At 43.5% G+C, this 15,185-nt stretch overlaps 1 protein-coding gene across 3 annotated transcripts in view; it reads right to left on the bottom strand.

The window, feature by feature from the left end:
* Positions 1 to 7,685: 7,685 nt before the first annotated feature.
* The window catches only part of LOC111158137 (gap junction protein gamma 1), a 32,453-nt gene continuing 24,953 nt past the window's right edge, over positions 7,686 to 15,185 (bottom strand). Inside the window, exons 2-3 of one of the 3 annotated variants that reach the window (XM_022520018.1) lie at positions 11,359 to 11,431; positions 7,686 to 9,285 (exon numbers count right to left, since the gene is read on the bottom strand). In XM_022520018.1, coding sequence (XP_022375726.1) covers positions 8,075 to 9,265 — 1,191 coding nt within the window. In that variant the 5' untranslated portion in view covers positions 9,266 to 9,285; positions 11,359 to 11,431 and the 3' untranslated portion in view covers positions 7,686 to 8,074. Of the gene's footprint in view, positions 9,286 to 11,049; positions 11,074 to 11,358; positions 11,432 to 15,185 lie in introns of those variants that run through there. The other 2 variants (XM_022520017.1, XM_022520019.1) reach the window with 2 other exon arrangements.

Below are 15,185 nucleotides of genomic sequence, written 5' to 3'. Positions count from 1 at the left end.
TGCCCAGGCCATGTATTTCAGGCCCACCTATGCTGATCTATTCATTCTTCTCGGGCAGTCCCTGGTTGTGCTCGGGCACATCAGATCCCTCCTGACCGCTCAAGACCCCCCAGCAACCCCCCCAGCTCCATGCTGAAAGCTCGGCCCTTCCCTCTCCTATTTCTTCCCAGGATCATGGAGACTACTCAGAAGGGCCAGCTTGAGTGGCCACTCACTGCCTAAGGGCAATGAGTTAAATGAGAGGAAAAGCAGTCCCTCCCCACGCTGTCTCTTCTAGGCCAACGAGTCCCCAAAAGCAGACCGACTGCTGGAATCAAGCAGCATCATCACAAGCTGGTCTATAATCGAGACGGGGCCAAACGCTGCAGACTCTGTCCACGATCATTTTCCCAGCAGAACATGAAGTAAACAATCCGCGGACAATTTGCACTTACCCTATTTCCAGGGCTTTTGCCTTTAAAAGCATCTCAAGGAGCCCAGATCCTCATGCAGACCATTCTGCAGAGGCTGCGGCCTGTCACTGCGGTCCACAGCACCTGGGTACAGAATCAAACATCCGTCTCTGCCTGTTGGGCACAAGCCACAGCTGCAACGTGCTTTCAGAAAAATGGGCCAGGCCAAAGGGGCTCCCTGTCAGTGCTTTTCAATGTTCCCAGTGCAAAGATAAAATTTCACTTTCACAGGACTACACAAACTAAAAATAAAATTGGAAAAAAAAGCGATCTAGTTCTGTATCATTTTTCCCCATGGTCAGGTCCCATTCAGGTCACTGGCTGTGCAGGGAAATCGGTTATGAACAGTTGCTTGGCTCTGCCTTGCCTGGGGTTTAAGGCTGTCAGCCAGCCGTGCCCTCTGTGATGGCCCCAGAGAGCAGAGCAGACAAGGATACTTGTGGAAGGTTCGGCCGAGGGTAAAGAGGGAATCTGGTCAGCTTTTCCTCCAGGCACTAGCAGTGGGCTTCCTTGGGTTTTCTCTCACAATCCCTGAATCTAGTAGAAAATAGGCCTACCGTGTCAAGGACAGGGCAAGGAAATGCTGTGCCATTTCCTCAGGATTGAGAAGGCAGGAGAAAGCCAACAGACAGCGAATGCCTGTCACCATGTCATCTTCTCTTTTTCTCATTTTCCACTCCTGAGTCACTTCCCATTTCTAATTTCCTCAAAGATGTCATTCAACGTAGGGTGGGGGAACTTCTAAGTAATGACACCAACTCATGACACAGAAGGCGAGAGGATTCTCTTTACGTGCGGCTCGTCATAGCCATAAAGTGGAAGTCGGAGTCCGTATTGCATGAGATTTTAAAACACTTCTGCATCTAGTCCAGGACCGCATGCTTCCCAGCACCCAGCCCCTGCAAGTCCCTTACGGATTCTTCTGCCCATCACTCTACAGTCCTCCACTCCAGGCCATCAGGCGTTGTGGGCTCCTGTGCAATGCCAGGTCTAAACCTTGAAATGAGACCGTTCAAAATAAACCCTCTCCCTTTCACCCTGGCACACACTTGAAGTTTTTGTTTTTTTCCCTAAGATCAGTGGTTCTCAAAACTTAATGTGATTATTACATACAGAAAATTGTTGGGTGATGCACATATTCTGTACCTTCCAGGGGTGGTTACTCAACCGTATGCATTTGCAACTATATACTAAATAGTGAATTTCACCACATGTGAAATTCTACCTTAAAAGATTTAAAAAAAAATGTTCTATTTATTTATTTGACAGACAGAGATCACAAGTAGGCAGAGAGGCGGGCAGAGAGAGGGGGGAAACAGGCGCCTGGCTGAGCAGAGAGCTGATGCAGGGCTGGATCCCAGAACCCTGGGATCATGATCTGAGCTGAAGACAGAGGCTCTAACCCACTGAGCCACACAGGCCCCCCTACCTTAAAAGATTTTTAAACAATTGCCTAGAGAACTTAGATCTGATTACGAAGGCCTGAGATGCATCCAAGGAACCTACATTTTATTTTTATTTATTTATTTATTTATTTATAAAGATTTTATTTATTTGACACACAGAGAGAGGAAATACAAGCAGTGGGAATGGGAGAGGGAGAAGCAGGCTTCCCACTGAGCAGGGAGCCCAATGTGGGGCTTGATTCCGGGACCCCGGGATCATGACCTGAGCCGAAGGCAGATGCTTACTGACTGAGCCACCCAGGCGCCCTGGAACCTACATTTTAATAGGCATTCCTGTTTCTTCCACAGGCGGCTCAACGGTCACATTTGGAAAATGCGCTCTAGACAGCAAGGTCCCCGCAGCAAAGATCCACAGACCCAGACCCGCCTGACCCCATGAGGAGCTGCTGCCCCTCCAGGAAAAGCTCCAAGGGTGCTAGACTGAGCCACTGTGCAGACCAGGATTCTGTTCTCAGCTCTGCCTCAACCTCCACATTCTTCACGCACCTGAGCAACGTGCTTCCAATTTGAGGTAACTAAAGGAGAGAAAACCCTAAAACTATTGTATATTATGATTCATATAAGCCCTAGAAATAGTTTTAAACTCCGTGTAGCAAAGATTTTAACTCTGAGGACACCTTTTCCAGGTATTAGTCTCTGCTCTGATAGCAATCTGCCAAAGAATCCACTTTCAGAAGGAAGAGAGGGCCTTCCCTGCTTGGACAGCTTTCCCAACAGCTCACAAGTTCATTACCAAATATGGTTGGCTGACCAGTTTACAATCTGTGCTGCTGAGGGTGCGCTCTGTGCATGACCTACCAGCCAGCCGCCTGTGTCTGGGGGAACAGAGGCCACACTTGCAACAGATGCTACCCTCTCCTGCACTTCCCCACAGAGGGCAGATTAGACATACCAAGATTGGGCTGGGTCTGCAGGAAACAGCCCTCCAGAAGGCGCTCCTCCCGGAGTAAAGGCCCTGAGAACCAAAGGGGAGCCTGAGACAGGGTGTGATCCCAGTTTCTATGCTTGGACTTCACCCTTCCCGGATTAGGATGCCAGAAATAAGCCCGTCCATACAGCCGCAGCACTGCCAGGGGTTGTAACTCGGCTGTGAAAAAGGACAGGTTTTGAGCCCAAACATCTACTTGGATATCTTCCTGGTCGTGCATTCCCACTGAGATCAATTTACTGTGCAATGCCAGGTCCACAGGTTTTCGTATCAGGTTTTCTGCACAAACCATTAAGCTCTCAGGTACTATTTTATACAAAGAATGGGGTAAATACTCAATATGATGCTAACTGGCAGCTGAGTTTTCAAGTTTGGGAAAAGAGGCACTGACCACGAATTAATCTTAACTGTATGTGGCACGGGCCAGTCTTCCTGAGACGTGGCCGCGAGCAGTCTGTCCCCACCACTAAGTTTTACATCAACATACAGAACAAAATTAGCATCGGGTGATCTCTGGCACTAGAATGGTAATTCTTTAGCTGTTCATACAACATCTAAGCTGCGCATCACATGACCTTAGATTGCTGGTTAAGAGATGAATTTTTCATTTAAATTATCTTAAATAACTGGAGGTCTTAGCTACCTTTTTCATATCCATATGTTAACCACATCTAATACTTAGTGCCTGGGGAAGAGACTTCTCTAAGAGCTTTATTAAAGAAAACACAAGTGAGAGTACAAAAGGAGAGTATAACTGGGTGGCTCAGTTGTTAATTGTCTGCTTTCAGCTCAGGTCATGATTCCAGGGTCCTGAGATCGAGCCCCACATCGGGCTCCCTGTTCAGTGGGAGGGAAGCCTGCTTCTCCCTCTCCAGCTCCCCCCACCCCCAACTTGTGTGCCTTCTCTCATGGTCTCTCTCAAATAAATAAAATCTTAAAAAAAACAACAACAACAACAAAAAAAAACAACTGTAAAAAAAACACATTTCCAATCTTGGAAGCATATAGCCAAAGGTCTTAGCTGGCTCAACAAGCCAATCCTGAAATGCAAAATGCTTACTCCTTTTACTTCTGTAGAGGTTTTGCATGGGAATAAGATTTTCTTTTGTTTGTTTGGACTCCTGTATTTTGGAATACTATGGATTGCTTCTTTAAGTTATGACTATTAAGGTGGAATACGCATGACCCAAACTCAACATCATTATTAAGAACACAACTGGGACGCCTGGGTGGCTCAGTTGGTTAAGCAGCTGCCTTTGGCTCAGGTCATGATCCCAGCGTCCTGGGATCGAGTCCCACATCGGGCTCCTTGCTCATCAGGGAGCCTGCTTCTCCCTCTGCCTCTGCCTGCCATTCTGTCTGCCTGTGCTTGCTCTCTCTCCCTCTCTCTCTCCGACAAATAATTAAATAAAATCTTAAAAAAAAAAAAAAAAAGAACAACACAACTGCATCAGGAACAAATAAAATCTTTTAATCTCTCCATGATCTGTGGCCAGAATGAGTGACAAGTATGCAATTCAACCTAATGGTTTTAACATTTGATGGTGACTACAAGTTATTACAGATTTAGAGTATAGAGGTGAACTGAAGTTTTATTTCCAAATACTGTATAGGCGCCGGGGCTTTCTTATTTTCAGGTGGTAAGGCCCTTCATGAGAGCACATGATTTTATAGAGATACAGTTAATCTAATATTTGGAATCTTCCAATCAAAATGACCAGCAATTGTGTATCTTTGACTTCAGGTGCTTTTCTTCAGTCAGAAAAGACCCTTTTATAAAAAGGTTCTTGAAGTAGGTGTACTGTCTCTTAAATGAGACAGAGGAATAAAACACGGACATCTATAAGCTAAAAGGGCAATGCATTGGTATGACTAATGGGAGTTAACACTTAAGTCCATTCTTGGTATAGACTGCTTCAAACAAGTGTTTCAAACCATCACTGACGCCTGAGATGGAGGACACTGAAGGATGTCTCACTACTCTCACGCTCTTCTGTCAACTCTCTTTTCCTTGAAGCTCCAGGTTCAGACAAATGACCCATAGACGATTTTTTAGTATCTTTTATCAGAGGGTGTAACTACTTCATAACATTTTGGAGAAGCAAGCAGCTCCCGAAACTTGGAAAGGGCGAGTAAACTGCTTAATTTCATACCATGGAGAAATGAGAGTTAAGGTACCAAATGATGACATTTTTTCTCTTTAAAGACATAGGTGTCCTTCTGAAAGACAGATGGGTAAGAGTTGTTGGGGCCGTGAAACACATTTTAGATGGCAAAGTTCATTTTTATCAAAAGTAATTCTACAGATATTAGTCAAGGAAAATCCCCAGAAGAATGACTTCGAATGAGGTAACACACTTGTGGGTTTAAGTAAGCAAATATAGAAACAGGAAAAATGAAGTCATAAGCGAAGATGAAGCCACAAGGCGAACACTAACAATTCTTAGGCAAAAATGTATTCTAATTCTCCCTTTCAGTTTGACTAAGAAAGAAGTCTGTTTTATAATCTCTTCTGAATAACAGATTTTAACACAGATGATGAGCAAAAAGACACACCACATCTGAATAACTCTAATACCATGTTAAGAAATATAAATGTGTTGACTGTCCCCTAGTTCTGGTGTGGGAAGACTAAGACCTCAATAATTTAGAAAAGTAAAGGTCACACGACAGAGCAGGTTGATGCGAAAATCCAAAGGACAGGATTTTGGTAAGAAAACAAACACTGCTCACACGCTTTTTATACTAATAACTGCACGTTCCAGAATAACCAGAACGGCATTTTTAATAGATTCAACATCAACCCAATTAATGGGTTAAGGCAGACACTGGTAGGGCCATCTTCCTAATGGGAGGTCCGTGACATACCATGAGGGAAAATGGCTTTGGACAACTCCCATGTTCAAAGGCTGAAAGAAATGTACCAGGAAAGCAGTGAGGGTTGGGAACTCCATGTCATAATTAAAGCTCTGGCGAGAAAATAAAAAAATAGGTTTTTAAAGTGTGTGTACATGTGAAGTAACTTAGATGTTGAAGAAATTATCCAGATACAAAATAACATTCTCCTCAGAACAAGCCAAGAAGAAATGCCCAGGGCACTGTGTGCAGGAACTAAGTGGACGCTCCTGGCACCGCACGTCTTTGCCTGGCATTTCTGCTCGGCTCCTTTCCCTCTCGGTCACTCCCGCGTCCCCAACCTTTCTGTCGGCGAAGCCACTCTGTTCTCCTTCAGGCTCTGTGTAGATGGATGCGAGTGTCTGTGTGTTTTCTGTCCTTTGATTAAGAAATCTCCTTGAAGCTCTAGAGATACAAGAATGAACTGATGGCTCTTCATTTTAGCTAAGCTTTGGTGTTTAGAATCTTGCTTGTTTTCTAAGAAGAATCACTTGAATTTCCTTATAAAACATGTAGTATGAAGGAAACTATGCGTGTTGACTAATCATCCAAGACGCATCAGGTCTCCTGTTCTTTGAAAATTTCCTTTTAGTCTCACCTGAGTTTCCTTTCTGCTTAAGACATTTAGAGATTCTAAGGAACTTCTCTGGGCTAAAATTTATAGATTAAAAAAAAAAAAGCAAAGCAAAGCAAAGCAAAATAAGGGTTAACGCATGGCTAGAAGATCATTTTAAATTTTCTACTGAGTAGAACAAAGAAAGAAATGAAAAAGAAATGACCTAAGGGTGCTGCTCCAAGATTCTCCTAAATAATAAAGAACTGATGTTCTAAAACTAAGACATAAAAAGTGATACTTTGGGAATCCCAAAGTCAGAGGCGGCTTGCTTCACCTTAGGAGTGACACACTCAAATGGAAATGCTCCCTGGGAAGCAAAGGCCCTTTCCTTTAAATCTTTACAAAGTTCTTACTCAGATACTCATAAACTCGGGAGACAAATGATGTGAACGAGATGCGAGAGCAAAGCTCTCCAACATAATCCAGGACCGAAAACATCAATAAAATACTAGAAATTACGGGTGTTATGTGAACCCTCATGCTAGTCATTAACAAACAGATAGGCCTATAAGGAATAAATACTGAAATTCTCTTTAGGTCTATTTACAGTCAGAATCCCTGTACTAACTGGTTTCCACACAGAAATCCACACTGGCAGAAGTATAGAAATTTTAAGTTTCACAGTAAACTATAAAAAATTATTGAATTCAGATTTAGGCCTTCTGCCATATACAGTGCAAGAAGCTTTGAGTTTTCTTAGCCTACAGGGGAATTTTTGTATTTCTAATGTTAATATGTAAAGAAAATATCCATCACTGGTTTCTTGAGCAACCCAAGAGGCAGGTTTCTGGGTAGAGATTTCAGGCAAATCAGGTCCACAACTGAACTGCAGCGTGGTGGGGCTCATTTCTGAGGCTTCGCTGTGCAACAGGACTGTTAGTCACACCTCAGGACAGGGACTCCGCACTGCTACCAGGCTGGGGATGCCTCTGTATGCAAGCCTTTTGAAAGAACTTAAATTATATACACACCACCAAGGGAAATGCTGGTAATGCTTGATAACTATAGGAATCTTGCAGGGAATCATTTATACCCTTTGAAAACACAAATAGGTTTTCAAAGATTAGATATAAGTCTGGGTACATGAATGAGACTCAAGAACCTCTTAAGTAAAGGAGAAAAGACCTCAACCTCCCTCACTGTGGACTTTCTTTCCAAGACTAAAATCTGATGCTTCCTCCTCTGGCTCCTTACATACCTGAACTCTTCCCAGCAACACAAGAGGCACTTTTATTAGGTGTAGCATCTATGAAAACTTTAAACCCAGGGTTGCATTTGCTGAAAAGTAATAACACTAGCCTAGTAGGCATTACCTTAAGGATTTTTTTTCCTTTAATATAAAAGTATAACTACAGTGGTCCAATATACAAATACAAAAAAAATTCTCATACTAAAAAAATGTACCATAATACTGTACATACAAAAACTTTTCAACAAGAATGATTTAAATATATCTGTTCTTTTCCAGATCTGGAAGACATAAATGTAAAGTTCCATAACTGTATTATTGCTGGAATATGTGCCCAGGAACACTGTGTTTTCCCCTTTTCTTCCCCTTGTCCCAGCCCCGCTTCCAGAGTCCCCTGAGCTTGGATCATGAGCCAACAGCATCCCTGAAGATAACCAGAGCCAAATGTTTACTCAATGGAAGTCATTATTCAGTGAGCCGCTGCTTACCATGAACTATGAAAAGCACTAGTTTCAAGCCCCGCCAAGATTAAATCCAGACGGAGGTCTTCCCATCCCCTGATTTGCTACTAGCACTGCTCTTGTTGGACCCAGCTTTGGACCCCGCTTTGGCTTTTTTTTCCCGGGGTCCATGGGGGTTGTTTTGGTGACTGTAGGCCTGGATTGCGAGATCCAAGCGTTCCTGGGCCATTCTGATCTCCCGCTGCAGAGTCTCCAGGTCGGCTGGGAGGTTCTCCTCATGGCTGCCATACTGTTGTTCCTGGGCGATGTTGGCCTTGTTTTGCTTGTAGGCGATCTTAGCATTGGACAGTTCGGTGTACTGTATCTGATCCGGTTTGACGGCAATGTTATAGCCAGGGGGAGCAGATGGAGTATTCCAAGTGAAAGGGTAATTATAAGCACCCGGATCTTCCAGTTCCCTCCTTTTACTGTTTAGCGAGTCTCGAATTGTCCCAAACCCTAAATGAAGCATTTCCCAAATGTTAAGCAATAGGCAAAGGCCTGTAACACCATACATTATCAGAAGGAAGATGGTCTTTTCGGTGGGTCTAGATATAAAGCAGTCGATTTTATGAGGGCAAGGAAGTCTGCTGCACACATAAAATGGGTGGACTTGGAAGCCATACAGGAAGTACTGCCCTATCAGAAAACCCACCTCAAACACGGTCCTTGCCAGCAACTGCAGCACGTAGATTTTCATAAGTCCATCCTCCCGAATCCGCCGTCGGCCATCATGCTTGGGTTTAGGTTGGTTCTGCTCCTTATTTTCTTTTTCACTCTCCAATTCCATTTCCGGATACATCATGGGATCCTCTTCATGGTCCTCTTCTGTTTCCTCCAGAGCCCGGTGCTGTTTCCAACGCATAGCATAGGGTTTGCTCCGAGCCGCCTTCTTGTCTGCTTCGCCGTGCTCCATCTTGGCGATCTTGTGAATGGCATAGCCCAGGTACATCACAGATGGGGTTGCCACCAGGATGATCTGGAATACCCAGAAGCGCACATGGGAGAGGGGCGCAAAGGCATCATAGCAGACATTCTCGCAGCCTGGCTGCTCTGTGTTACATACAAATTTGCTTTGCTCATCATAATAGATGGACTCCCCTCCAACAGCCGTAAGGACAATCCGGAAGACAATCAGTACAGTGAGCCAGATCTTCCCCACAAATGTGGAATGGTTGTGGATCTCCTCTAGCAGGCGTGTCAAGAAGCTCCAGCTCATGGTGACCAAACTGCTTTGCCCTGATAAAAATGGAAAAACCCCAAAGGAAAATGAACAAATTATTAAAATCTGAAACAACTTAATTTTTTGTTGATGATACTCTAGGAACTACTTTTCTGAATACGTGAAATCTAACCCCAAGGCTCCTGTATGAATGACAGCATGAAGCATACCTCACACTCTACTATCTCACGTAGGATAATTCACCTCAGTCTGTGAGCACTTGTGTGGGGCTGCAGAACCCTAGGAAGTCTGGTTGGCTTTCCGGTCTTCCCTAGTCCCAAAGTTCAAATTGTAGCTACCGTCTGAGATATATTTCTCAGACACAGAATACTGGGTTCTTTATGTATACTATCTTGTCATAAGACTTATTTGTGAGATATAAATAAGAAAAAAGAACAAAATGTAGCTTATTCTGTTCAGTCATGGTGAGATTATCACTAAAAACATAATGTGGAGGGCGCCTGGGTGGCTCAGTTGGTTAAGCAACTGCCTCCAGCTCAGATCACAATCCTGGGGTCCTGGGTTCGAGTCCCGCATCGGGTTCCCTCAGCTCTGCTGGGAGCCTGCTTCTCCTTCTCCCTCTGCCTGCCACAACCCCTGCTTGTGCGCTTGCTCTCTCACTCTCTCTCTGTCAAATAAATAAATAAAATCTTTGAAAAAAAAAAAAAAAGAGAGTCGGATGCTTAAACAACTGAGTCACACAGGCACCCCCTTTCTATGGGGCGCCTGGGTGGCTCAGTGAGTTAAAGCCTCTGCCTTCGGCTCAGGTCATGATCCCAGGGTCCTGGGATCGAGCCCCGCATCGGGCTCTCTGCTCAGCGGGGAGCCTGCTTCCTCCTCTCTCTCTGCCTGTCTCTCTACCTACTTGTGATCTCTGTCAAATGAATAAATAAAAAAAAAAAAATCTTTAAAAATAAATAAATAAATAAGTAAAATCTTAAAAACAAACAAACAAACAAACAAACATAATGCGGACACTTGAGCTGGACTCCATTGTAAAGAGGCACTGTATGAGGAAATTTAAATTTTAAACCTGGTGACAAAATATTAGAAAGAATTAAGGAGATGATACAGCTGCAAATAACTGGCAATGATCAAGAACCAAAACAAAAGACAGAAAGGAACTAGGAAGTCACTCCCTAGCTGGGCTGCACAGCGTAACAGATTCTAGGATTCTCTATGTTGCTGTACTTTGTTTTTGGTAGATGTTAAAAATGTTTCCAAACTGAACTGTGAGGACATTAAATCCAATCAACAGGCAAATCCATTTGAAACAGCATTTTTTAAAAAATTTTTTTAAAAGAAATTTTATTTCTTTATTTGACAGAGAGAGAGAGAGAGAGAGAGAGATCACAAGTAGGCAGACAGGAAGCCAGAGAGAGGGGGAAGCAGGCTCCCCGCTGAGCAGAGAGCCTGATGCCAGGACCCTGAGATCATGACCTGAGCTGAAAGCAGAGGCTTAACCCACTGAGCCACCCAGGTGCCCCTGAAACTGCGTTTTCAAGGACAGCTTTATTCTGAGAGTCTTAGATCTCTGCCCAGAGTCCTACTAAAAATCATCTAAATGAGGTGATGTATATAAAATCCCTAATGCAGGGCGCCTGGTTGGCTTAGTTGGTTGGGCCACTGCCTTTGGCTCAGGTTGTGATCCTGGAGTCCCAGGACTGGGTCCCGCATTGGGTTGGGTTCCCGACTCCACAGGGAACCTGCTTCTCCCTATGACCTTCTCCCCTCTCATGTTCTCTCACTCTCTCTCAAATAAAAATAAAATCTTGGGGCACCTGGGTGGCTCAGTGGATTGGGCCTCTGCCTTCAGCTCAGGTCGTTATCTCAGGACCCTGGGATCGAGCCCCACATCCGGCTCTCTGCTCATCGGGGAACCAGCTCCCCCCCACACCTCTGCTTGCGTCTTTGGCCTTCTTGTGATCTCTGTCAGATAAATAAATAAAATCTTTAAAAATAAATAAATAAAATCTTAAAAAAAAATTAAAATCCCTAACGCAACACCTGACACAAAGCACACTTCTCTCTCCCAGTTTACTTTTGCAGATTATCGGTGATTATTGGCACGACCGAAGTTTACGCTTTACCTGTTATCCGGAACTTCTGTTACCCAGTACTTTCTTAGAGAAATGTTTTGCTTACAACTTTTCCAGATTCCCTCTGGAAGGAAAAAAGACAAAAGAAGGTCACAAGCTTCCTCCCACAGAAAATAATGAATCATTAAAGTGCCATTTTCAGGAAGAAACGAAGTTTTCTATGGAGCACAGGAATCAATCAGCATGAGGTAGAAACAGGCTTGAATTTCAATACCACTGTTTATTCCTCCCAATGCATGCTGTAGAAAAAACTATGTTTAAAAGTAACCCAGAGATAATCGTAAGTCGTTGTAGTCTAAGAAAATATGACAGGAAGATGAGTCATTTGTGGAAATCTGAAGCAGATCAACTCTGGCACCTATAGGAAAAAGCCAAAGCAGAACAATCTCAACAAATTTAAAACAGGTCACAAAAAGCCTTGTGAAAATCTTCACCCTGGATGCTCTGAGCAGCTAATACCTCTCACCGGGATTTAAGCGGCCAACTGGGAGTAAGCTGTTTAGTTAAAACACCCAACAGCTGGCTCTCAGTCACTGGGACATCCGAATCCACATGGGGTGATTTATAAATTCACACAAAGAAACTGCTCACAGAAAGAAAACACCTGCATCTGTATTGTGATTAAAAAAATAAAACAAGTCCCGGGGGCGCCTGGCTGGCTCAGGTGGTGAACTATGCAACTCCTGATCTCGGGGTTGTGGGTTCAACCCTGTGCTGCGTATAGAAATTACTTAAAAATAAAATCTTAAGGGGCGCCTGGGTGGCTAAGTTGGTTAAGTGACTGCCTTCAGCTCAGGTCATGATCCCAGAGTCCTGGGATTGAGTCCCACATCAGGCTCCCTGCTCCTTGGAGAGTCTGCTTCTCCCTCTGACTTTCTCCCCTCTCATGCTCTCTCACTGTCTCTCTCTCAAATAAATAAAATCTTTAAAAATAAGTAAATAAATAAAATCTTAAAAACAAACCAACCAACCCAGGATAAAGTATTGCTTATTTTTATTATTTTTTAAAAAAATTTTATTTATTTATTTGACAGATCACAAGTAGGCAGAGAGGCAGGCAGAGAGAGAGGAGGAAGCAGGTTTCATGCTGAGCAGAGAGCCCGATGTGGGGCTCGATCCCAGGACCCTGAGATCACGACCTGAGCCAAAGGCAGAGGATTTAACCCACTGAGCCACCCAGGCGCCCCTAAAGTATTGTTTATTATCAAGTTCTACCAACTCTGAGTAGCTGTGGCCAGGAGGGATCCATAAGGTGGCAAATTTGTTCATTGGCTATCATTTAATTTAATAAATTTAAAACAATCCATAAGTGTTACATGTTCATGGTAACTTAGAAAAATCTGGGGAGGGGGTTAAGATATAGGGAAAAAACCTAGAACTATTTTCTTTTTTCTTTTTTTTTTAAGATTTTATTTATCAGACAGAGAGATCACAAGTAGGCAGAGAGAGAGGGGGAAGCAGGCTCCCCGCTGAGCAGAGAGCCCGATTCGGGGCTTGATCCCAGGACCCTGAGATCATGACCTGAGCCAAAGGCAGAGGTTTAACCCACTGAGCCACCCAGGCGCCCGTAGAGCGATTTTCAAAAGGTCGGTGAAAATAAGAAAAGATAGTAGTCCAGGCACCTACAAAACATGCGAGTATTTCCTTATGTACAGAATCCGAGCACACAAGCATCTCACCACAGGACTTCAAGTACATTCCCAGCCCTAATGTCTAAATGAGCTCAGCACTTCTCTTACTGAATACACAAGCTATAAAATCACAAAATAGAAATATATACTCTTTAAATGGTGACATAACTCAAGTTTCCAACATTGAACTCCTGTCATGATTCACATCCAAGTTCAGACTGTTCCCAAATACCCCATCTAAACCATTTCCCCTGAAGCCTGAAATTCTGTTTATTCCAGTGAGTCAAAATCATCAAAGTACTATTGTTAATTAGTTAGAAAATTCATCCTCTACACCTTCCTCCATACCAAAGACAAACAAATATCACTTTTTAAAAAGATTTTTAAAATTTATTTGAGACAGAGAGAGAATGAGCAGGAGGGGCAGAGGGAGAGAGCACCTGAAGCAGAATCCGTGCTGAGTGTGAAGCCTGACGTGGGGCTTGATCTCATGCCTCTGACATCATGACCTAAGCAGAAACTGAGTCAGCCACTTAACTGACTGAGCCACCCCAACAAGTTATCTTTTTAGTAATTATTGCTATGAAAGAATCTCTCAACAGTTCACCATCACATGTAATAATTTAAGTTCTTTGGGGGAGGAGGAATGGGGTATGTCCCTCAAACCTCATATAAGTTATAAAGCAGTGAAACACTGGAAGTGAGCACTGCACATTGGCTAAGTTGTGGGGTAGGCCTAGAAAATGGTGAACCCTGCTTTCCCAGGGGCATTTTTAAGTGCCAAAGCACCCCACACCCACAGCTAGAGAATAAGCAATGCTGTGTTTAGTAACTTAACTTCAGCATCTCATAAAAAGGGTCCTGGGAAATTTTCTTTCTAAAATAACCATGGGCTTCCTAAAATCAATGGCAGCCATCACTATCCTACTAAAGAGTCAACAGATTTGATACTCTTTCCAAATTCCTTTCCTTTCCTTTCCTTTCCTTTCCAACATTAAAGAGAATGGCTTAAATATCAGACTACACTACTCCAAGGGTGTATGAGGGGAGCGGCGGGGAGAGGGAGGGAGGTAATGAGAGAGAGAAAATGGAATGAGTAGAAGGGTGGGTTCTGGAAGTCACATTTCTAAGCAGAACATGTCATTACCAAGTGTGGTCTCATTGTGTTCTTGCTCTACTACAGTTCCCTCTCTTCTGCCTTTTTTTGCTCTGCTATCAGAAGCCTAAAATTCAGGACACAGCCTTCTCTGATTTCCCTGTTTTAGCAAACAGACATGGATAAAGAATGGGGAGTGAGAGTGTGCAATTTACCTGTGAATGGCTCTCATGAAAAAGTAAGAGTCATTTCCATACTCTCTATCTATGAAGGGAAGTGACAGGGGAGCATGTGACAAGTGGTGGTAAGAGGAGGGGGATGGCAAATACCTAAAAGTTTCTTGCTAAGAAAGTCCCAACTGACTTACACGTACTTTTGAACTTAATAGCTTTTTGAAAAAATATATTCTTTATGCTTTTGTTGAATTTATCTATAGATAAATTCTAAGAAACGGTCACAGGAAATGTAAACCTGCATGGCTCTTGCTTTGTACTGTCATCCAACGTTATTTATTTATGTATTTATTTATTTTTCAAATTAGGCTCTAGGCTGGGTGTGGAGCCCAAAGCAAATCTTGAACTCACAACCCTGAGATCAACGTGTGAGCTGAAATGAAGAGTTGGACCCTCATGGGCCCAGGGTCAGGTTCCCTGCTCAGCGGGAAGCCTGCTTCTCCCTCTTCCTGCTTGTGCTTTCTCTGTCAAACAAACAAACAAACAAATAAATAAATAAAAAGAGAGTTGGACCCTTAACCTCCAGAGCCACCATTGTCATCCAACTTTCTAAAAAGACTAATGCCTGGCAAAGAACGATTACAATTTCACCTCGACCTCATCAGCACTGTTATGCTACTTCACACAGATGTCAATCCCATTTAAAAATTATGTCAATTTGGGGCGCCTGGGTGGCTCAGTGGTTAAGCCGCTGCCTTCGGCTCAGGTCATGATCCCAGGTCCTGGGTTCGAGCCCCGCATCGGGCTTTCTGCTCAGCAGGGAGCCTGCTTCCTCCTCTCTCTCTGCCTGCCTCTCTGCCTACTTGGATTTCTCTCTGTCAAATAAATAAATAAAATCTTAAAAAAAAAAAAAAATAA

The sequence above is a fragment of the Enhydra lutris genome, unplaced genomic scaffold (genome assembly GCF_002288905.1).
Source record: "Enhydra lutris kenyoni isolate GAN:26980312 unplaced genomic scaffold, ASM228890v2 scaffoldscaffold57, whole genome shotgun sequence".
Taxonomy (NCBI): Eukaryota; Metazoa; Chordata; class Mammalia; order Carnivora; family Mustelidae; genus Enhydra; species Enhydra lutris.
This window is presented reverse-complemented; position numbering and strand designations above follow the sequence as displayed.